General features: G+C 31.9%; 1 protein-coding gene and 1 long non-coding RNA gene across 8 annotated transcripts; both read left to right on the top strand.

Annotated features, from left to right (window-relative positions):
• Window positions 1–220: 220 nt before the first annotated feature.
• Window positions 221–2,475, top strand: LOC145083859 (uncharacterized). 7 transcript variants are annotated; one of them, XR_013698352.1, is made up of 8 exons: window positions 223–391; window positions 512–572; window positions 654–841; window positions 927–1,133; window positions 1,312–1,356; window positions 1,441–1,532; window positions 1,656–1,997; window positions 2,095–2,475. It is a non-coding gene; the product is annotated as an uncharacterized LOC145083859 (long non-coding RNA). The 7 variants fall into 7 exon arrangements; XR_013698334.1 differs by having other exon boundaries at window positions 927–964; window positions 1,096–1,356; XR_013698358.1 differs by having other exon boundaries at window positions 226–391; window positions 927–964.
• Window positions 2,476–9,909: 7,434 nt separating this feature from the next.
• On the top strand, window positions 9,910–10,598 carry LOC145053877 (uncharacterized). Its single transcript, XM_079001998.1, has 2 exons — window positions 9,910–10,173; window positions 10,215–10,598. Exons 1-2 carry the CDS (start codon window positions 9,910–9,912, stop codon window positions 10,596–10,598), a joined length of 648 nt encoding a protein of 215 aa, XP_078858124.1.
• The last annotated feature ends 15,452 nt before the right edge of the window (window positions 10,599–26,050 follow it).

Below are 26,050 nucleotides of genomic sequence, written 5' to 3' on the forward strand. Positions count from 1 at the left end.
TTTATAAAAAAAGAAATCTTACTGTTTCTAAAAATAGATTGAATATAATAATAATATTTTCTTTTAAGACGTCCAATTAACGGTACAAATAACCATCAATAAAATAATATTAAAATCTAACTCACCTTTTGAATCCTAAAATATTGGTAGATTGTACACAACACGAAACTATAAAAACAAAATTTTAATGCATTGATACCTCTATTTGGAGGCTTTTGATCCTGTTGATGGAGTCTATGCTAAAATCCCGATATCTTGGCAATATATCTCTCCGTTTCTGGGCTGCCTTCTCCTATATCTCTCATCTTGCCGATTTCCAGTCTTCCAGGCGGCATATTGCGATTTAGATTTGTTGTTCGCTTCATTGGAGTTTCAATCGAATTGGTTTCAGGTAAAATATATTCTCTATCCCTTCTTTTCTAATCCTTGAATACTCGATTCACTTCTATTTTCTTTTGATTTTCGGTTTGAATTTCCTAATTTCTTTGATTTAATGTTGTTGATTTGAAAGTAATTTGAAGAATGTTGAAGATGTCAGACCGTTGTTGTTGCTTACTGCCTTCTATTCACAAGTATGGGCTTTCCTTCCCGAGATCGACTTATGGTCTTGTTAGTTAATACGACTTGATTTCCCATTTTTATCTATAATTTAGTCTTTCTAGATCTATTCACGGGTTCGTATTCTCCACCATCGACTTCACATGATCATCCATCACCCTCGTGACAACCATCTGACACCACCACACAAGTCATTGATTTGTAACCTTACTTATCTTGAGCTGGATTCGCAAATGAAACCCCTAGATCTAAGTTGGAACTATTAGTTGCAGTACGTAAAATGGTAGGGATTCACACTTTTGTGTATCTCTCCCCTATCTCAACATATGCTGATTTTTTTTTCTTATGTTTTGGTTTATTTGCAACAGAAGCATAATCGAGTCTCATTTTTTAGCCGGAATCTCTAGTAAGTCCGATTTTTGGTTTATTTTGCAACTCGTGGTATTTTAGGGAGTTCACATCATCCTCAAATGCTGTCCTTTCTCCTTATTTTTCATTTTTTCATTGATTGACCTCCATTTTTTTTTACCAAAGCAGAAGCCTCACATAAAAAATTCAAAAGGAGAAGTTGCCTGGTAGTTTCAAACTCAGTTTCACGCGATTCCTTTTTTCTTACGTCGAATAATTCGAACTCCCATCTTGATTGTATATTTATAAAATTGAATTGATCTTTCTTATATCTGTTTCTTTCTGTGTCGCGTTAAAATTGGTTAATTTGTTCGTGATGTTCATTTACTTATTGTGGATAATTAGGGCTTGGCAGCTCCAAATTGACGACTCCGATTCCTCTACTTCATGGTAAACATCACTTCACATTTCCACTTAAGAAAAGGCTTTCACTTTATTGTGGTAAATCAACGATAATTATTTTGTTTTTTTCAGTATTTTTCTAGATTCAAGCTACAACGTTGGGAAATTATCTCAGTTTGTTTTTATATTTCCACCCTGGATCTGATCTTTCAGATGATCTTCATGTAAGTGCTCTGCAAGGTGAATTAGCGACACATTTTGAATTAGAGACAAAATAAGGTGAATTGAATCTCCGTCCCTTCTGTTTTCAAATTTGTCCCTAATATGTTGGATTTTTCTTCATTTAGGTGCTCTACAGTCTACAGGACTCAACAACCACCATATTTTTCGGATTGCACCCCTCATAACACTCGCCACAGCCTCTTACCATCCTTACCGCCATTAATGTCCTCTCCTTGCTGCATAAAAGAAAAGACATACACACACTTATCGATCTACAAAATACCGAATTGTGACTTTTTTTTCAATCCTAAATCATGTTTATCTTAGTTTCTCTGAATTTTTTGGCCATGCTCTTTTATTTTAGGTCTAAAAACAGATGATCAGGTGCGCTAATTAGTTGCAGGTCTAAAACTTTTGAGGTAACCCTGCTTCTTCATAGGCACTGCTGCTTCCGACGACTGGAAGAGGTAAACCTTAAATTATTTCCTCTTTGAACTCATTTTTATGATAACTTTCTAACTTTTTTTCTGTTTTTTATTTTGTGCTTTTTTGTCTGATATGCAGAGTTTGGTATCAAGTAATCTGCAAATGAAAGTTTGAAATCGTCATTCTTTTTGTTTATCTACTCATTACGAGAAATCTGCATATTTTTGTTATAACCAACTGTACGTGTTCGAAAAATATTTACTTGGTGCGCTTTTAGTATGATGCTAATTAAGCTGGAGTAGGAAAACTTACAGTTTTGCCCATAGGTTTGGTAATCTGGTTATATTAGGAGGTACAACTTGGTATTAAGGTACGGTTGGTAGATTGAAGAGATGGTGAGGGGAAAACCTTCTTTTTCTTTGATTTTAACTCTCATTTCTTTATACTTTCTTTGATCTTTTGTTTAGTTAATGATGCCATATTATCTAATTTCGGAGGATTGTAATATTTTTCCGGAAATCACATCTTTACCCTTTATAGTTAGTTATTTTTTTTTGGAAAGGGAACTTCCCTAACGAGGGTTTCCGGGCCAGCTTTCGCGCACCGACTAATCCCCCGCTGCAAACATGAAGCTTTGCCTCATGCCCTGGAGTCACTGCAGGCGAACCTCCATGGCCACAAGGGCTTAGTATTGTTGATTGGTGGGATGGTAAATCGGGAAAACCTTCTTTTTATTTGAATTTTACAAAAGTACTCATGGTTTGGACCTTTGTGCTTTAATCCTGTCTATAGACAGAAATGTTGCATATATAAATATAGTGGATTGCATTTTCTTGAAAATGACACCTTTACCCCTGGTGCTGGTTCGGTTAAATAGTCATATAAACTCGTAGTGATTAGTTTTGCTTCAGTTGGCTCTTAATCTACGATGTTATTCATGGTTTGACTTTTATTGTCCGTTAATTTATTATATCATCCTACATTTATTTATAACATCACAGTACTATACTATTGAAAATTTCACTTAGTTATAAAACATCATTAACATCCAACTCAAAACAACTTTTTTGTGCCTAATAAGGATAATTATTGAAAGTAAAATGCCATATTTGGGAGAAAATCACAAACTACATCAAATTAATAACAAAAAATAGTGAAAATGCATTTCTGAAATACAAAGAAAGTAAAATAGTTGATCTTTCAAGCGGTCTTTTGATAACTTTTTGATGTTCCATTCATATTGAATTCGTTTTATTAAAAGAAATTATGGAATAAATGCAAGAAAATATGATGGAACCGATTGGTATCAAGCTTTGACAACATGTTTCTTTTAATATATACCTTTTAACCTCTTTAATAAAACATAAATATATGAGAAAACAACTAATGGGCAGAGACGTTTTGAAACAATGACATTTAAATAATAAGTTAATCACAGGGGGTTTTTTATTTGGAAATGGATGTTTGTATAACTTAAGGACCAAGACAGTTTGTATAACTTAAGGACCAAGATAGAGACCCTTGACATAATTAATTGGAAATAGATGTTTTTATTACGTTATTTTTTTTTTCTTTTTTTTTTTTCAAGATAATGTAAAAGTACCACTCCAATAGGTCTTACAATATGCAAATTGTTGCTTTCATTATTATTTGTGACTATTTCTTACTATGTTCGTTTGTTATATTTCTATTACTTTATAAATAAAAAATAATCTAAGTAATTACTAAATTATACAAATATGATCATTGTTAGTAAATGTCATTTTTTTTTTCGGTAACCATAATAATACTGTCGTTTTATGGCCTTATGGTCTGAGACATTGTTCCTATAAAAACATGTCAAAAGTAACGCCAAAATTGGATTTTATTGTCTTGGACATATACTTTCTTTTGGAACATAATATTTTTGTTAGAGAAACGTATCGCTGAAAAAATTTGTCCGTCGCCGCCGCTTTGCGCGGGTAGATGGCTAGTATATATATACACATAGCACGTATTTTATAAAATACTTCATACCTATGTGTAAGATGAAAGTGACTATACACTTACATGATAAGAAGGCGATTAGACAACGCTTCGTCCCTTAAAACAATATTCTTCGATGAAACCGGGATGTTTTCTCAAAAAATCGGGCTTCTCGCGGGCAGAGTTTCGGCTCGAAAACTCTTTTTCTCGGAATCTTCAGGGCTTCGGGACTTGCTTCGGGTATCGGGATGATATCGGGGCTTCAGGGGGTTAAAAGGGTGGCTAGAGAGGGTATAGAGAATGAGAGAATGGTGAAGTAGCAACCATGGCCGACTGCCCTTCGGTTTCTTTTTATAGGGCCAATTTTCTGGATTCACATCGTGAACCTCAAATGTTCACGTCGTGAGTTTGGTCCTGGTCATGGTGTTCGTCATCAGTCAACTTGCTCTGGAAGGTGTCAATCACATGTTCACGTCGTGAAACTCTGACAGTGGTGGAAGTTCTTGCCTCGAACTTCAGAAATTCACATATCTCGCATACGAGCTCCGTTTTCGACGTTCTTTGTATCCACGCGCAGGTGAGATTATGCTCTACAACTCTTGTTTAGACTCCTTCGGATAATTTTGATTTAATTTTTATTATATTATTTTTAGTAGGCCAGGAAAGGAAAACTCCGTTAAAAATTCATAACTCATTTATCTGACGTCCGTTTTCGTCTGTCTTTTTACGGTTGGACTACTATCGACGAGATCTTTGATTCTCGTTTAGATTGTTTCGGCTAGAAATCACTCGATCTCATATTCGAACTTTGGGTTGCATACCGCTAAGTCGAAACTTCGAAAAATCATAACTTCCTCATACGAAGTCAGATTTAGACGTTCTTTTTATGCACGCTCTTGGTTTAACGTATTCTACGACTTTCGTTTAGATCGCTAAGGTCAAATATCGCTCTATCGTAAATTCACTATTTACATCGCGCAATGTCGTGTCGGTTCTGTCGCGAACTTCAATAGGTCATAACTTCTTCGTTATAACTCGGATTTCGGTATTCTTTATATATCCGGAATCCTTGTCACGACCACTACAAATTCCTTCATAGATATCGGTTTATCTAATATTTATTTTCGATGTTTATTTTTATCCTTAATCATAATAATTATGTTCAAAGCACATAATTCATTCTTATTTCTTCAAAACAAGTTTCGATGGTTGACCTAGACTATTATATCGTCATTAATGCATAGCCCAGAAACATGGGCATTACATACCACCACTTTCTTCATTATCCACTTCACATTCAGGACGGGAACATGTTGTGTCACGATCTAACTCTAAAGCTCACTTCTCGTGTTTACACATAACTTAATTAAAAACAATAATGTCGTTGAACTTGTTCCCACTTGCCTCATAAAGTTTATGAGCTTCGTTTTCAATATCTTTTTGACTCATTCCACTTCTTCTTCGACGCCATGCTTCCCGATATACATCAACCCACTTTTGTGCTTTTTCACTAAGCCGTTTAAAACGACCTCTCATTTGATCTTCATTAATGCTATTTAGCTTTTCTGGATTTTCAACCCGAACGACATCATATAGTTGCTTTATTTGTGCCCGAAATGATGCTTTTTCTGGTTTTTTCCACGCTCCTTATCTTTACTAGCAAAACACCATGCTGACATTAAAGCGACATCTTCTGCATTATCCCATTTATTTCCTCATGGTTGTTTTTCAGTATTTTATGATGTTTGAAGATTATTTGTCACATTATTTTGGTTAGGATTTGAAAAAAACGGAGAATTTTCAAAATACTTAGCATTAGAACGATTTTGAGAGTCTCCAAAATTTATATAAAAATTTGGAAACTCACCATCCATATTTAGAAAATACAAATAAAAAGGGATTAAAATATAAAATGAGGATTGGATATGAAGATAGATGATATCATACTCTTTTTATAAGTAAAAAAAATTACGATTTTCAGTAATTATTTTTTATTTTTCTGAAATGGATAATGTTAAATTTTAGTAAGTATAAAATTTTATCCTAAAAAAACTAAGGGTTAATTGATAGGATAGCACGTGGATTAAAAAATAATAATAATAACAACTTGCGGGTTGATGTGCCCAAAGCGTCGGTGCGTATAGTCCCAAATTCTTAATTTTTTAATATTATTCTCCCAACCAACTTGATTTTTAGTCTAGAATAGACATGGTCTTACAATCTAGTAAAAACATAAATTGTTGGTTATATAGAAAAAAATTCCTAATTAATTGATTATCATGCGACTAATATATAAAAGTTTCAAATCCAATAATTATAGTTCTCCAAAATATTCTATATAATCTCATTTTTATGCAACGATTCATGATAACTTACGTCAAAATAATCATATTTGAAGTGACATTGACTTGGGAGAATTGAAATGGCGGAAATAAAGTCGTATGCATGTTTACACTTGTTCCCAACATTCTAAAGTAAAACTTCCGGAGGGATTGTTTGAGTTATATACACCCCTGATAATCTGTTAGATGGCAAAATTAGCCCATATTTCATTAATTAATGCTAGAAAACTCATTTCGGAGTATATATATATATATACTAGCAATGTTTCAGGGTCATGCTTAGCACGACCCACGAAGGGTAATTTGGGAATTTCCATAAATATAGTCGTCCACTATTTAATATTTTTACCAAATGATTTTCTAAATGTCATGGAGCAAAAAAGTAAAAGCTAATTCCAATGCTCTAATAGAACGAATGAAAGAAGAATGTTAAAAAAAAAAGTAAGGTGTTTCTTATAAATATCTTCATTTGTCTTTACAAGAATACAAATGACACTAAAAATACGTGATTGTAATAAAAAAAGAAGGGACAAGCTCACCATTCTTTGATATTATGAAGCTAATGGCCAATTGGTGGACCTAAACTTCACATACCTACTCCTTGTCCATCTTCTTATTCCGTGACCAACATCCCAATGGGCTACGTTAGACTTGATATAGTTAGACTTCATATAAGAGGCTTAAAACTAAGAAAAAATAACTCATTAGGTACATATAACTCATATTTAGAATCAAATCATATGAAAATGGAAGTAAAAATCGGCATTGAAGTGATAATGGATGACAATGATCGAGGATACTGGTGAACCAAGATACCGACCAACAAAATTGAACAAGTTTCATCAACCTACATTAAACCAAGTTGTTATTATCCAGCGTTAACCACAAACATCAAAATTAGAGATAAAGAGGGATAATTTGGTATTAACCTTTCAAGTTTCTTCTTTTCTGTGGTAGCAACATACATTTCATTATCAATATGATCATAACCCCACAAAGGGGTGTCATTTTCATTAGGTGCATAAGAATCCAAAAAAAAAACAATATTGTAAGTACGAAAGTTGTTTGAGAAAATGGTAAAAAAACTGCAAGAAAATGGTTTGCATTTGAAGCTGAGCATTGTAAAAACTGCAAAAAGAACCTATGTGCTTTTTCCCCAATTCAATATCATATTTTTTTATATCTGAGGGTAAAATTATAAAAAAAAAAAAAGTCAACCATTATTCATGCGTGTGTGCTTCTTCCTTAAAGTTAAAATCGTTGAAACTAAACCTAGAATGACCTTTACAATTTACATATATGGAGTAACTACCAAAAATATATAAGGGTAAAAAAGGGGCTTCAAAGATATTATCATTCTACGAAGAAGCTAAAAATATCAATCTACATTGACAAAGTCTTCAATCCACTGCAACCTTAGTCTTGGCCATATTGAATTTGAGAAACCAGGAAAATAACATCAAACTTTAAGGATCATTGATGAAGAGATAATCCACCCCACAAGGAACAGGAGGTAGCAAGGTACTTTCCGAATGGAACTGCAACTATACTACATCTGCTTCTACTACCATTAAAACCTTTGAAAGTTGAGTGTCATGAAATGCATTATCGATCATGAAAACCAGTAAGGCAAAATAGTTTGTGTATGCAGTGGAAATAAGCATAAAATAGCAACATGCTTTGTAAAAAAATTCATCCAACTTTTTTTTGTTTTTATTTTTTTTTCATTTACATGTGTCCTACTAAGCTTTTGAAACTTCTCATGTCCATCAACCTACGTAAAGGAGAAATCTAAACATTTATTCTGTGGAACTGAGCACAATTTAAAAAAAAAAAGAAAAGAAAAAGAAAAAAGTAGTATCCTTATCATTTTAATAGAAAAGAATTTAGCCTAAAATTTTATATGGTTGCTAGTCGGTCTGCCGAAAAAACAATTGAAAGGGACATTAACAAGTTAGTAATTTTCTATACACGTACCCTACAATTTGAGTAGAACAAAATCATTAAATTACAATAGAAAAAAAAAACAATTATTTTACTACCAACTACAACATGGAACATTCAAAAATAAAACAAAAACAAAGTATTTCACCATCCACTACATGAAAGAAGTAGTCTTTAAAAAAATTAGCTTATATTGCTTTACCATACAAGAAGGTTTAACGACATAGTTGTTGCCCTTTTGCAATCTCACTCATTGTACGATGATAATTAAAATAAATCATAGTTTAAAAAAAAAGTTGCTAACTACACATGGTTTCTTTTGATATCAACAAACATTGTATCTAAATCTTCATCTTTAAAAGTAAAATACAAAAGATATTGTACAATAAAAAATAAATATGGTACCGGGTCAAGAAGATGAAAGCACAAATACTACAATTAACAAATATAACCCCTTAATAACCTATATTGTAGCAAAAAATCAATTAAAAATGGAAGTGTCAGAATATACATGTATGAGGAAGCATATTAAAAATGGAACTTCTCATCTCCATCAACCATTGCACGCCATCACCAAATACTATTTTGACTTTATAGTATTCTGATTAAGTTATATTAAACTCTATTGTAAGGAAACGATAAAAAAGAACTTCATCGTACAAAATACACATCAATATTTGATGGAAACTAAAATGTGTTGACACCGCAGCTTACCATTTTTCTTCAGAGGCTAAACATGAAATCAATTTCGATTCTCCTTTTGCTAATACAAATGGAGTGGCATAAATAGTTTAGGGAAGGTGAACGATGGTATCATAGTGGAGCATTTTTTGCCATGGACAAATAACACAGATAAGGGAAAGAAAATTTGGTGTGCAATTTTTGGAAAGGAAATTGATTTTAGGGTTGTTATAATCTTGAATACCCGATGCTGTGTATTCACCCATTAACTCGATTATACTGAACTGGGATTGAGAAAGAGAAAATTTTGAAACCATATGCGTCAATATGCAAAATCATCATTTAAACAAGCATGATGCATCCCACTTTTTCAGCCTCTAATATTGGTGAGGAAGAAGTAGGCATGTTGTTAGAGAAAAAGAAAGTGATGGTACGGTGAAGATAGAATATCCAGTCAGGTCTGGTGTCTAAAAAAGAGGAAAATAAGGAACAATGGACTGGGGAATGGTAGTATATTGAGGAAGATATGTCTTCGTGGTCGGAGAGAGGAAACGGTGAAGTAAATGGGGATTGGATAGAGGTTGAGAAATGAAGAGTCTAAGGCCGGACGAAGTGGGACTGCGGGGAATTAAAGAAGCGGAAACCGATCCCGCACTTATGCACACCGCACCGTGGGTGCGGGAAAGGAACCACGGGAAGAGACTGGGGGGAGAGAGTCCCGCTCTCTCTCTCTCTTCTAACCACTGGCCGGCGAGTTTTTTTTCTTTTTTACTCAAACGGCTATACAGCCGTTAAATATGTATATATATATATATATATATATATATATATATATATATATATATATATATATATATATTTCTTTTTTCCTTCCCTTTTCTTAATCTATAAATACTCAAACATTTTATCATTTATTTAAACCATAATCTATATTTCTCTCTAAAAAATATTACTCAAAATATCATCATCTTCATCATCCGATTCAACGGCAGTAGAGGAGGCTAAGTTTATCGGTTCCGTCATGGCGAAAACGGTTGCATACTATCAAAACCGACTAGGTGAAACATCACGTGCACAACCTAACCTAAGAAAGCCGCCGTTACGTAGAAATCACGAAGTCGGACACGATCGCCTTATAGAAGATTATTTTGCAGATGACGTCGTCTACGCTGTAAAGTTTCGACGTCGGTTCCGGATGAGGAAGGAACTATTTTTACGTATTGTTGGCGATTTGGAAGGCCGCTTTCCATATTTCCAATGGAAAATGGATGCAAGGGGAAAAAAGGTTTCTCTCCCATTCAAAAATGCACGGCTTCAATTTGTCAGCTAGCATACGACATGGGCGCAGACAAATGGGACGAGTATTTTAGGATGTCAGAGCGTACCGTGAGGGAGTCTGTGTACAAGTTCTGCAAAGCGATCTGTTTGGTTTATGGGCAACGATATTTGTGCAAACCAACTATCAACAATATCCACCAATTGTATACGGTGCATGAAGGCAAACATGGATTCCCTGGAATGCTAGGTAGTATCGAATGCATGCATTGGAGTTGGTCATTATGCCCCAACGCATGGCGTGGTCAGTACATGAGAGGCGACCACAGAGAGCCGACGATCATTCTAGAGGCTATCGCATCACATGATCTTTGGATATGGCATGCATTCTTTGGTCCAGCTGGTGCAAACAATGACATCAACGTGCTAGACTAGTCGTCTGTATTCAACGATATCTATATTGGAAAGTCACACGATGTACCTTTTCAAGCAAATGGGGTAGCATATAAGCGTGGATACTATCTTACTGACGGTATATATCCTCCCTTGTCTGTTTTTGTGAAATCGTTTACATGTCCTAACGACCCGAAAAGGAAAAAGTTTAAAGAGGCGCAAGATTCAGCTAAGAAGGATGTGGAGCGAGCATTTGGTGTACTTAAGAGACGTTGGCAAGTACTAACGGTCGGGGCAAGGTCATATGAGGTGAAAAGGTTACAACACGTAATGTATGCATGTATCATATTGCATAATATGATTCTTGAAGACGAAGGAAGAGCGATATGCCGATACAACGAAATGAAGTTTTGCCAAATGTCGAAGGAGTGGTCGTTGGTACACAAGAGTATAGGGTGAATAGAAGAGAAGTACACAATCGCGACATTCATCAGGCCCTTCGTGCTGATTTGGTGGAGCACATTTATAGGGCTCATATTCAGCCCCCACACGAGTTATCTCACGATGATTTGTTTGACGAATCAGATGAGGATTCTGATATGTTCGTCGAGAGTGAAGATTGCGACGACGAGCGTGACTCTGGGGAGAATGATGCAGATGATCAAGGCGAGGATGAAGACGATGATTCCAAATGACGTATCTAGGTTTAGATAAAATTAGGATATTAATTAATAATATTTACTATGTAGTAGGTTGTTTGATTTTTTTTTGCGGTTTTTTTCTACTTATTTAAATATTAGGGTTAATGTAATTTTTATTTTACTTAATGAAATGCTTTTTATTTTTAATTAGATTTTATGTTTGATATTAATTTAAAAATTATAAATCAAAAAAAAATATTTTATTTAATATATTACAAAAAAAAAGTGAGGGAAGGGTTTTCCACCCATTCCTTGGCTTTTAGGTGAGGGAAAGGAGAGTGAGGGAAAGAGGGGTATGGCCCACCAAAAGTGAGGGAAGCTTCCCTCCCACTCCTTCCAGTCTAATGGAAGAAACATGAATGTAGGAATAACAAACTTGGAAAACACATATCCCGAGAGAAAGGGAGAAGGAAGCATGTGTCCCAAGCTTTGGAAGATGAGCCGATGGTGGAATACAGTTGTTAAAAAGATAGAGAAGCGTCGGTTGCGGAACTACAGATAGCTTCACGCGCCCAAGACTTTTGGTTGAAAAAAGGCCTAACGATTGTGCTTCACGCGCTCACGACAATCCTCCTCATTTCAAATGGAGAGCTCTCAATGTAGAGGATTTACATATATAGTAATGATATATATATATATATATATATATATGTGTGTGTGTGTGTGTGTGTGTGTGTGCAGGGGCGTCTCAACTAGTTTGGTGGCTCTAAGTAAACAAAAAAATTGGGGCCCTTTGATCTTTACTATACCGAATGTTATAAACCCTCCCATATGATACACATGTAAAACTTAGAAAAGATAAATAAATATAGCATTAACTAAAAGTGTTCAAACAAATAATTATACAACAAACTACAAACTACATATTGTCAAAGATAATGAAGGATAAACCATGACATACTCATGACAGACATCAGGACCAAAGGGAATTCCTTTCTCTTTGCATACAACTAAGACTATATCACAAAGGAAATAAAAAGTAAACATGAAGTAAATCAGTAATGGATTATAAATTGAAAATACCTAGATTGGAAATAGCTGCTTTTACTGCCTGGCAAAGTGGGTTCTTGACAGTTCTTGAGTCTTTACATCCTTGACCTTAACTCCTTGAGAAAATTGAAATGGAAATATGAAATTGCAACTTGTCAACTAAAATTAGTTCCAACCAATTAACCAAAATCATTCCAATATCCAATGTCCAAACCTGATTCCAATATCCAAAGTCCAAACCTAATTCCAAAATCCAACTTGACATAGTGAATATTAAAAAGAATAAGCCTAACCCTAATAGATAGTCTAATCAAGAAAGAAGAATCAACAATGGAGTTATTGGTTATCAGTTATGGAGAAATAGAGAATTAGAGGAAGAACATATCGTTTCTTCACACTTGACAACCTTTCTGAAACAAGAATCGATTTTTGAACAATCAAGATTCAAGAATTGATTTTTTGATTTTTGAACAATCCAGATTCAAGAATCGATCAGACTTTAGAGTTATGAAGAAAAAGACGACAAGAAGAACAGTCATTGACAGATTCGATGCTTAGATAAAATCAAAATTGTGGTGTGCGACTATGCATGTCTACGTGAATGGAGAATCCAGAATCGATAATCCCTTAATTAATCAACATTTGGGTTAAGTAAGGCCCCTTAAAATTGGGGCCCTAAGCCCTTGCTTACTTTCAATCAATGTAAGGTCGGCCCTGTATATGTGTGTGTGTGTGTGTGTGGAAGTGTTATATCGAAAACAAAAAACCCTAAAAAACCCTAAAAATCATAAAAAAAATACATAAAAAAAATACTTAAAGATCACAAATCTTTTTTTGACTTTATATTCTTAAAATTCGCAGCTTTTTTTATAAATTCACTGAAAAAAAATTAAAAAATCAATTTTTATTTTATTTTATTTTATTATTTTTTAATTTTTTGGGTTTTTTTTTTTAATTTTTAGAGAACTTATATAAAAAGGTGCGGTTTTAAAGAATATAAAGTAAAAAAAAAAAGGATTTGTGATCTCTAAGTATTTTTTTATGCATTTTTATGATTTGTAGGGTTTTTTTTAAGATTTTTTGTTTTCCATAGAACCTAAACATATATATATATATATATATATATATATATATATATATATATATATATATATATATATATATATATATATATATATATAGAGAGAGAGAGAGAGAGAGAGAGAGAGAGAGAGTGGTTCAAATGAGAACCACAAAAGATTAAGAACCGTAAGAACCTCATTTTATAAGTAAATATGTACAAAATACTTACTAAACATGTTAAAATCGAGTTTTTTTTTTGTATTTTTGGTACAAAAAAGGCAAAATTGTAATGTTTCCAGATTAATACTTTCATTCATACATCGATTCATATTTTAACACAAAAATTATACAAAATACTAAATATAATATAGTTCATTCATAATTTAGTACACAAAAATTCACAATTTAATACAATCATAACATCACTAATTCACTAAATTAGGAGAGTCAAACTCAAACTCTACCACTACCACGAACTACCACATGTCAGCACCAACCATCTATGCCAATGTCGTAACCATCATTCCTTTCAAACAAAATCTATATATAAAATCATGCATTGTTATCTCAAATACTATATTCAAGGTTTAATAAACATATTAATTCACTAATTTAGAGTTTAATGCAACAATTATAAAAACTGATACAATCTTACATATTCAGTTCACAAAAAGATACTTAGAAGAAAATTAATACAAATATTCATATTTTAATATAAAATTCATAAAAATAAAATCACAATTTAATACAATCAATTCACAGCTTATCGTAGTCAATAAACAAAACTAACAACTTAATATATTAAATTCACAGTTTAATACACAAAAACTATTATTCACATCCATATTCTATACTTAGTACTTATATTTATACCTTCAGATATGTGGGCTAGTGTTTCTTTCAAATTTTAATTTATATAATATTCACAATTTAAATTTTACATATTATTCAAAACTAGAGAAAATAAAATCTATATATAATGCTTCTTTCATCTTATATTTTAGAAGCAAAAATAAAATTCATAAAAAATTAACAACTTAATATACTCAATTCACAACTTAATACATTGAATTCACAATTTAATACACAAATTCATAGTTTCATAAAAAAATATTTAGAGTTTAAAAATTACATATGATGATTTTTGGAGCTTGGGGGTTGTATTAGACAGCAGTTCACACACTCATCACAATTCACTACTTAAAACACCTAAATTCACATTATTTCAGAAAACACTAATATAATAAAAACACATTTAAATTCACATTAAAACTTATAAAAATTCACACATATTGCTTAAAACTTATAAAATATTCATTTAATCACAACTAAAACTTATGAAAAAAAATCAAGCATTTACAAATTCATACTTACAAAAAATCATGCATTCATACCTTAAATACTTATAAAAAATTAGGCATTCATATCTTAATTTTTTTCTAATTGAAACAATCATATATATATATATATATATATATATATATATATATATATATATATATATATATATATATATATATATATAATCCATGCATTGACAACTTAACAATTAAAAAAACAGTTTATATGAATAAAAACAATGTATGTTTTTAAACTTTGAATAATATAAATAAGTTTCTGAACTAGTTTTTTAAGCTGTGAGTAAGCGTTTTTTTTTTTTTTTATAATTATTAACTTATTCATATTACTCACAACTTAATACAGTTAATTCGCATTTTAATACATAAAAATTATAAAATCAAAACCATATTCTCAACTTAAAACTTACATTTCAAGAATTTCAGTTACAATTTAATAAATCAATTTAGGACTCTCATTCACATTTCACAGTATTCACAACTTAAAAACATATTTCACTTATTGAAGCATTTTTCAAACACCTTGTGAGCACAATACAAATTGTGTATTAAAATGTGAATTTATTATATTAAGTTATTAATAAAATTCACAGGTTAATATACAAAATTCATAGTTTAATACACTACATTCACATCTCATTTACATGTATAAAATTCAGATCTGGATAAATAAATCAAAAATTCACAATTTACTAAAACATTTCAGATACTAATTCAAAACTAATTAAATATTGCAAACAATTTCACAACTTAATGTCTAAAAAATCAGAATTCATAGTATAATACACACTTCAAATACTAATTCCCAGCTTAACACAAATATTAGAACACTTATTCATAACTTAAAAACTTACAGATCTCGTTGAAGCTTTTAATCAAACACCTTGTATACATATTGTTTTCAGATCTGAGATTGTCATGTTCCTTAAAGTCTCTGAATATTCAAGATTAGAGCAGATCTGACCAGATATGAGAAACCGTTGCATCTTTGACTTCAGATCTAAAATTCTGATGGCAGATGATGAGTTTTCCGACAATCTGAGTCGAGGAGATGGTGATGGTGGAAGAGATCTGATATGTTAGTGGTACCACTAGTGGCCACCATGAAATGTTTCATACATACAAGATCGATGCCATAGATTACACTAAACACATCAGATTTGACCAAATCTACCAAATCTGAAAAATTGGTACGTTTTTGCTTCAGATCTAAAAGGTTAATGACAGTTAGTGATTTTTCCGACATCTTTGGCTTCATATCTGAAAGGTTGAGGAAGGCGACATGACGTTTTCTGGTGCTTTAGAGAGGTTAGAGGTCGGAAATGAAGCACAACTCACAAATCTGAAGTAATACAAAGATGACGTCGCTGATGAGGGCAAATCTAAATGCGGATGTTCTAGATCTGAAGTTAACAACTCCAGATCTGAAGGTTGGTGGCCGGTGGTTGCGAGATCGACGTCGATGGAAAGAGGTGGTCAGAGACAAAAAAAAATTAGCTGGTGAAGAAGCAAATCTAGAGGAATCAAAGTCGAACCAAATATGGACGGAGAAGGTTTTGTTGGATCCTTGCCACTCAGCAGATCTTGTCGATCTGGCCTCGTCACTCCAAGATCTGTCCTTTGGTGCATTAAACGGTAGTGACGACAACGATTCACGTTAGTAGCGACTCTAGGGTTTCGGATTTAAGATATCTTGGTGTATGCTGGTCATTTTCGTCGGTTTCTCTCTAGATCTGAGATATTTCGACGACTTAGATCTAGATCTGAAGTAGCCAGAAAGGAAGCACATATGGAAGAATCGAAGATGAAGCAGAACCAAAAGGCGGCGGTTGTAGATTTGGTGTGTGGTCGCCTTTGCACGTTTTTTCTCTAGATCTGAGATATTCCAGCGATATAGATCAACATCGGGAAAGTTGTATTTCACGGAGATCTCAGAAAAAATGGAATAGAAGGTGGTTGGTGTTGATGGTGGTGATTTGACATCGTCAGCAGCGGTGGCGGAAGGGACGTCGACAGAAGTGATGTCGGTGGTGAGGTCGTCGTCGGCGGTGATGGAGTAGTGGTGTTCATCAGATGTGGTTGAAAGAGGTGAAATGATATGTTTTTGTTACTTGGAGAATAATGAGAGAAATAATGCCCGATCTAAACTAATAGAATGTGTTTTCTCAAAAAGACAAATAGATAATGTAAAAATAAATAATTCTTACGGTTCTTAACTTTTGAGAGTTCTTATTTGAACCTTACCTATATATATATATATATATATATATATATATATATATATATATATATATATATATATATATATATATATAGTTCGGTTCCTGTGAGGACTCGTGAGGACATCTTAAAAAAAATTCTAAAAAAAATATAAATCATAAAGTCGAGCATAGAGTGAGATTATATTTTCTAATTTCTTTATTATCTTTAATTTATCACAATTTAATATTAATAACTAATTTCTTTTTTTATTTAGTTCTGTACATCTGAAGTTTACTATTTTTGGAAGTCAAACATATCAAATGTCAGAATACCTAAAAAATAACCCGACGGTTAATTGTGTTGTTATAGTGATGCCGTTTTTGAAGCTAAACATTTGGAATGGTTTGTATTCACTCTTTATATACACATGTTTATAATTATTGTTTTTGTAAACTTTTTATTAATTTGCTATACTTTTTTTTTACAGGAATTGGTGAAGCTAAAAGTTATTTTGAAGTAACGAAATTGTTCATAAATTCTGACATTTACGAAATTAATGAGTTTAAAAATAAGTTAGTTTCCAATTGTTTCTTATTTTTTTATGATGTATTTTAACTTAAAGTAACACAAATATATATCTTAAAATCATAAAACATTTACTTTTTTTTAATTTATTAAATATATATCTTACAGGCCGGAGACAGTGATGGACTATTTCCAATGCAACTTAACGTGTTGAAAAACCGCAAGTTTGGTTTTCTTGTAGATATTACAGAATACAAAGTCAAAAACTATAATAATATCTACACAGTTCTCAAAGTTACAGAAGATATGTCCATTATTTCGGAATTGGAAAGTAAAATAGAACTTAGGGTACATAACCTTTTACTGTTTAACATTTATAATACTTTACTATTTAAATACATACCAATTAACATATTTCCATTTTATTTTTTAGAGTATTCAATGTCTCCTTAAATCAAGTTCCTTTGGAATCAGATGATGTTGTACAGCCTGTTGAAAAGGTTTTTCAATTCGTTTTATTAACTTTTATTTATATTTAATTGTTCCAATTAAATACTTATTATTATTTTTTTTAAATTAGGATGTGATATCACAAACAGATGAAAGTTTTACACCCTCAACAGTTGATAAATCAACCGCAACAAGTCCTAGCAAAATATCAACTGATTTGAAGTGCAACCTCCAAGAAATTTATGACGTTGATTCTGGAAATGATTTATGTACAACTAAGGCTAAAAGAAAATCAATCGGAGAGGAAACTCCACTCTTAATTCCAAAATTGGAGAAATGAATTGGTATTGGTTATAACACACATTTATATATATTTTGATCACTTGTTTTGGTTTTAAAGATATTTTGATTGCTTGGTGTGATTTTTATTCTTGGATATTTAGGATGTCAAATATTATTGGTTTTGAATATTTTTGGATATTTTTATTGTTTTAAAGTGGACAAGTTAGTTTACCAAATTATAAGTTAGTTTTAAAAATTGGTATTCCAGTAATGTTACTGAGAAATATTGATCAGAAAAACAGCTTATGTAATGGCACAAGACTACAGGTGTTATCATTGAGCAAACGTGTTATTGAGGCACATATAATAACTGGAACTAATATTGGAAACCAGAATTTTATTCCAAGAATGTCTTTAACTCCATCAGAAAAAAAGATTTCCTTCAAATTCACAAGATGACAATTTCCTTTGGCCATATGTTTTGCAATGACTATTAATAAAAGTCAAGGACAATCGTTATCAAAGGTTGGTTTGTTTCTCAAAGATCCAGTTTTTTCACATGGACAATTGTATGTTGTCTTATCTAGAGTTCAAAGCAGAGAATGATTAAAATTATTAATTTTAGATAAAGATGACAAAGTCACAAATAAAACTTCCAATGTTGTTTATAAGGAAGTTTTTCAAAATTTGTATCCAACTTTTTTGTAGCATATTTTATTCATTTTTAGAAAATCACACTTAATCCATCATATTACTTTATTTATTTATAATTACGTATTGTTTATTTTATGTTAATTTCATTACACACACCGGTAATGCATCATCTGCGTATGTCCAACAAGAATCATGCACCAAAAATAAGGGTTTTCAAAAAACTTAATTTCTAATTAAATACTTATGATTTAGTTTGTAATTAAATACTTACAAATCAAAAAGTTTTTGAAAAATTCAATATTATAATTCATAAGTTGTTAAAATTAATGAAATTTTATTTTATTATTTAATTAATTAATAGGTTGACAAGTGGCATGATAATGAATATATATCATTAATGAGGTGTTCTAATTGTATGACACTTGTCAATAGGAGATTAAACCTATTCTTTTATTAGAATAGGGAGATATATATATATATATATATATATATATATATATATATATATATATATATATATAGTCCGATTCCTGTGAGGACTCATTTTAAAGTGAGGACTCGTGAGGACATCTTAAAAAAAATTATAAAAAAAATACAAATCATAAAATCGAGCATAGATCTATGTCCGAGAGAAAAAAATTGGAAAAAAAATTACATCATTAAAATTGATCCATGATTCAATTTTAATTTTTTATTTTGTATCATTATGATCCATGACTCAATTTAATGATCCAAATTTTTTTTTCCAATTTTTTTTCTCCCGGACATAGACCTATGCTCGATTTTATGATTTGTATTTTTTTAGATTTTTTTTTCAATTTTTTAAGATGTCCTCACGAGTCTTCACTTTAAAATGAGTCATCGTCCGATCTGTTTCTCTCTCTCTCTCTCTCTCTCTCTCTCTCTCTATATATATATATATATATATATATATATATATATATATATATGTCACGTTAACAATTAAGTTATATTTAAACATTAGATGATTTTTCCATGAAAGTACAACTCATTTGAAGAGGCAAACTGGGCATCTTTATATGTATATGGCTTAATATTTTTTAAGGGCCTATTTTTATTTTATATTATACACTTACATAGGCTGGCCCAACAAGAAATTATTATTATTCCTAAGCTCGGGTCACGAATAACGGTCTGAGGATTTTGAGTCATCCGATCTTCTTCATATGCAATCCTCACCGCATAAACTCCCTATTTACGGTTTTCCATGGCAGTTTGTCGTAGCCCCACGTTCTCGTATTCTTCCTTACGGTTGCATATAGTTGAGAATGGAGACTGGATTTAACTGCAACACTCCTCCGTATCCATCGGACAACCACCCACGTTTACCCTAAATTGCCCCTATATAACACCCACCGATTCTGAGGTTTTTGTGTGATGATTCCTCCTCCATATCGTCGATTGTTGTACGATTCCACCTCTATCACCAGTTTGTGTACTGTCAATTTACAAGTTTTTGAGGTTTCGTCCTCTACCTACAAAAGCTCCCATGACCTTCTCTCTCACCATTGAAGCTTCCCATAATCTGCCATGTCTCCGCCTTCTTTTCCTATGTCTTTACTCTCATCTCCCAACTCCCTTTATATAACCAGGCCATGGACAACAATAGCGGTTATGCTCATCTTCATCTATTTGATTATGGATACATTTCTACCCTCCCTAGCACAATAATCATCGGTAACGGAAATCCCAAAAGGTCACGGAATATGCCTAATCGCAGAATTTAAATATCTCATGGGTTTTCAAGATACTTTGTTGATTTGTTGATGTTCATGTCCTAGATCGATTATGTATTCTTCTTTCCCCAGACAACTTTTGTGCATTGAAGGAACACTAGCACTAGAGCTTGGGAAGCTAACAAATGTAAAGTCCATGTAAGCATCCAAGATTCATATTAAAACCTCCATTAATGACTAATCATGTTATGATGATTAAGTCCATGTAAGCATCCAATATTCATATTAAAACCTCCATTAATGACTAATCATGTTCTGATGATTGTTTCGTATATTATACAGACTCTTCAATCCCAACTACCATTTCTTTTTACAAGTGACATCTTTTCCCTAATATTGTTAATTTGATGTTATAAATCTTTACATACCACCATATTTCTTTGGTATTTTTGTTACTTAGCTCTAGCCATGTTTTTTTTTTTTTTTTTTTTTTTTTTTTTTTTTTTTTTGCATTTATGGTCAAATCAATTACATTACTAAATTATTTATTTGTGGATTAAAACTAAGGATATGTGCAGTGGTAACCTAAAACAGTGATGTAATACCACCCCTTTGGGTTAAGCATAAGCCTGACGTGACATTATAAAAAAAATAGATATCTCAAAGTATTTATATATATTTTAGGGGTTTTAGGTTTTTTCTTAGGTTTATGTATTTTCTATTGATTTTCCTACTATCATTTTTTTTCTTTTTTTGTTTTTGATAAGTTCTTATGAATTTAACAATATCCTTTATTTTTTGTCTTCCTATACAACTTTTATATATTTTAATCAAGCATTTTCGTTTTTCTATTATTATTATGCCTACAAGCTTACCAATTTTCATAGGTTTTTAAACTAATATAATGACTGTATCTTTATAAAAAAAAAATATGGAATGTTGTGAATGTAAAATATAGGTAATTGGTTTTAATTCAAAATAATTAGTAACTAAGAAATAATATTTTTACATAAAAGTTAGAGTGAATAAATAGATGGAGTCAAGGTGAATAATGTGTTAAAATCAGTAAAAAGGGAATGAAAGCGATACAATTACATAATGGGAATTTGCATCCACACTCCATTTTTCGAAGACTTACGATTCTTATTATTATGAAACCAATAAACGATTCCTAAAGATCATTAAGTGTCCATAACACCCAAATCAAATTAAGGATAGTAGTTTTAGATATTATATCCAAATTGATAACAATAATATTACTTTTAATATTATTAAACTAGGTGTGAGACCCGTGTATTACACGGGTTTATTAAAAATAAAAATTTAATATAAATATTTAAACATTAAATATTTTATAAAATAATAATTTATATAATATAATGTAATTTTTTGGAACATTTATAAAAGAAATCAAATATTCTTTAGAGCATTTATGAGACTTTATTATCAAATTAATAGAATGATTATCTTTCCTTATATGAAATTTTATTTTAAAAAAATAGAACTTCCCAAAAAATGACAAGTGGAAAATAATAATTCTAAAACTCCCACAAAATTACATGTGGCAAAATTCTTGAGAATTTGACAAATGACAAAAAAAAAAAAACCTTCATTTATTAAAGAGGATATCATGGGTGACTTTCAGTTTATTAAAGATGTTATAAGGGTTGTTGTGAGGGGAGGGGGGGGGGGGGGGGGAGGGGTGGGTTGGGGACGGGTAAAGAATTGGGAGACTATTAGGTGTATACATGAATATTCAAATGGTCTGCGAAAATCAACTTGTAGTTATGAAACATTTAAACGTTTGCGTATATGAATAATACATGGAAGATGTGAGTTGACATGAAATGTGTTATGTGACAGATTAGATTGTACCTATGTACATTAGTAAACTAAAAATTTGTATTTTCGGTGTATTATGTTCAGACATGTTTCCATGCCATAAAATTATTTTATATTTCCTGAAGTTTTAATTTTTCTTGAAATGACAAAAGAGTTTCATCAATTTCATCCTATGTTGTAGGTTTAGAAGCATACCCAAATCTGTATGTGAAAAGGATTCATCACAAAAACATTAATTTTAAAAGAATTCTCTTCTAAACAAAATTAATTGTTAATATAAAGTATTTTTATCTAATTACATATTTTAATGTTTGTAGTGAGTTGTAAGAACAAATGAAACTAGAATGCTAAAAAGAAAAAAGTCGATCTATTTTTTTACATCGATCGGTCAATGTTACCAATGTATTCCCTGATATTTTGAATAGACTTAGCGACTTCTCTTATTTAAAGAAAAGATGCATTCTTTGCCCGACAAATGACGAGGTTGACAACATAAATTTACATGTTCTTGAAAGTGTCTCAGTCGACATGCATGAAATGTTAAGTGCTTATGCTATATGTGCACTACGGATAACTCAGAAGAAATGCAAATTATGTATCCAACTGAATTTCTTAACATGTTGCGGATCTCAGGTGTTCCAAACCGTATCTTATACCTAAAAGTCGGTACACCAATCATATTGCTATGTAACTTGAATTTGCAAAAAGGATTGTGCAATGGGACTCGGTTAGTGGTCACGCAAATCAGTCAGAGGGTTCTTGAAGCAGTTATTATTACTGGAACTCGTGTTGGTATTTTTACAATTAGGCGTCTTTTGATGATATTGAAGCTGATTCTTCTGAAAAATCGTGTATCAGAGCCTCAATAACACCAAATAAGCGTCGTCGGCTTCCACGCTTGTGTGACTAGTCTACCGATGATGATATACCTAACTGACTTTAAAGTAATTAAATAATAGATTTCAGTTTTTCTGTTTTTAACTTAATTTCATTTAACTGTTTGTTAATTGATTGCTATTCTTTTTAACCAAATGTCTTTTAAAGTGTTTTTCATCCATGTGTTATTTATTTGGTAGATTTGTCATTGTATTGTACAGTGCATGGTAACAAATTACATAATGATGATATAGAATAAAGTTAAATATTAGTAAAATAATAATTACTTTTTATTAAACTGGTCAACCGTCCACCGGACGGGTATTAAACTAGTTAGAAAGGGAGTACGGCTCAAGGAGTGAAGACTCTTCAACCAGTCACGAGAAGAGATGCACCAAGAAAACTAGTGTTATGCCGATGTAAAAAGAATGAAACGATTATATTTTCTTTATAGCATCATATTTTTATTTGTTCTTGTTAAAATGTGTCAAATACCCTCTTGATGACAAAATATACAGGAGGTGTATGAAATTAACTACTGTTAGGATTTTAGTTTGCAATCTGTTTTGAAAGAAATACATTTAATATAATCTATCATGCGTTTTATTGTCAAGAAATGGAATCGAGATCAATAATAAAATTTTAATTACTTTTTTTTACAATATTATCCGCTTTGGATCACACAAAAACTTCCTAGATGGTCACCCGTGCACAGACTGCTGTCGCCAAAGCATTTTATGAGATCTACTACTGTCTTACGACTTTAAAATGTGTTGTGATAGAGAAGACTTTAAAACACATTATGATAGAGAATGTATATCATGTTATGTATATTTTTTATTTTCATTATTTTTACAAATGTTATTTTATTTTTCCACCATAATATCTAATTTAAAGTATTTGTTTTATCAAAGCAACCACACATACTCCCTTTCTCATCTCCACACCCACATATGTATTTCGATAATATCAAAAATTAATTAAATGTAAAGAAAAAACAACTAAAACAAATACAAGCAAGAAACCGAAAAAAATTCAAGATCTTTTTACAGCATTTTAATATAGACGAACACATTTATCCCTGATTGTTCGATTCAAATCCAAAATTGACTTCATCCCCAAAAATTTCTTTTTGAGCACTTTGAGTAATAAAGTGAGTGATAAAGATGAAGTGATGTGTTTCTAGAACAAATCAATGCTCTAACCCTTGACCGTAAATGTAACGCCTACAAGATAGGACTAGATGATTAAAGAATAATAGGATAATTAATAGTCACATCGATAATTAGACATTATCAAAGAATGATTATTTAGAGAAAATAATCTAAATGAAAGTCTTAGTAGTCGTTAAAACGTGAGTGTGCATATAGAGAACGTCCATATCTAACTTCGTATGAGGGGGTTATAATTTTTCTAAGTTTCAGCGCAGTAGTATACGGCTCAGAAACCGAATTAGAGATCGTTGATTGTTAGGAAAAACAATATAAACGATATTTAAAGATCTCGATCATATGGTTCCGTCGATATAAAGACAATCGAGAACGGATATTATATGAGAAAGTTATGAATTTTTAATGGACTTTAACATTCTAAGCCCGTTAAAAATATAGCTTTAAAATCAAAGTTAAAATTAATTGACGGAGTCTAAATGAAAGTTGTAGATCTTGTCGATAGCTAAGCGTGGATATAAAGAACGTTGAAAATGGAATTCGTATGATAAAAATACGATTTTCTGAAGTTTTCCGAGAAGCGTCACACGTAGATGGGCTGCACGGCGCACACCTTCTAGAAGGTGGAACATGGACCACTATATTTGTGACACGTGGCAGAAAAATGGGAGGAGCAACGTCTCAGGTGTGCGCGGTGCGCACACTGGGCGTGACACACAATTTTGCTATAAATAGACTTCGGTTGCTCATTTGTTTCCTCACTCCCCATCATCCTCTCTATCAAAATTCTCTTGATTTTATCCCCATTTTCCCTTAGTTTTAGGCTCCGGCGAAGCTCTGCGATCCCTGAAGTGGTAGTACTATCAAGTAGAAGTCTTGCGGCGTCAGATAGCCGGTGAATAGAAGCTCCCAGATCAGAATTTCGCCCGCATAATTCCCAACTTTTCGCTAAATCATCTGTACATTAAGCTACACTTAGTTCATGTTAAGTGTAACTTTTAATTATATTCATAGTCATTATTATGAATCTATATTTAATGTTTATCAGTAATTCCAAGTCGTCATACTAATTGATCTACTTATAGGAGAGATGTCTTGGCTGGATTTAGGGAGGTGTTTAAAGTGGGATTTCAAACAGTATACTCTGTATACCAAATGGACCCTACCTCCGATATGATCCTACCTAGTTTTTCCTTATTTAGATATTGAAGTAGAATTTGGGATTGTTGAGAAATCCAAACCCTTAGGATAATAGTGTTGGATTAGTGTCTAAGCTCGTAACCATATTTGGTAAATACTTGACCTGGTTATGCATGGTCCTTTTGGGTTGCCTTCACCAAAGCAACTTGACTGGATAAATAAACAGAGAAAGAGGTTATTATGATTTATTAATATGTTATAAGAATAAGATATTAAAGGAGAAATCATATTTGTTTAATTAATATTGGTCAATAATTAATTAGGAATTAATTTTGTGATCAAGTGTAATTAATTAAACTAGAGGGGTTGAATTGTAATTATGTGATAGTTGCAAAATAGGGCAATGGTTATCCTTGTTAAAGGATGGGCGAATTCAAGGATAAGGATATCCCTGAAATCGTCCAAGGTCCAAGAGATAAGGGGTTTTCAAGGCTTATCTTGTGGTTGCTTGGTAGGCAAGTAACTGGATAAGGATAAGGACTGAAA

The sequence above is a fragment of the Lactuca serriola genome, chromosome 1 (assembly GCF_051521515.1).
Source record: "Lactuca serriola cultivar US96UC23 chromosome 1, Lser_US96UC23_V15, whole genome shotgun sequence".
NCBI classification, from domain to species: Eukaryota; Viridiplantae; Streptophyta; class Magnoliopsida; order Asterales; family Asteraceae; genus Lactuca; species Lactuca serriola.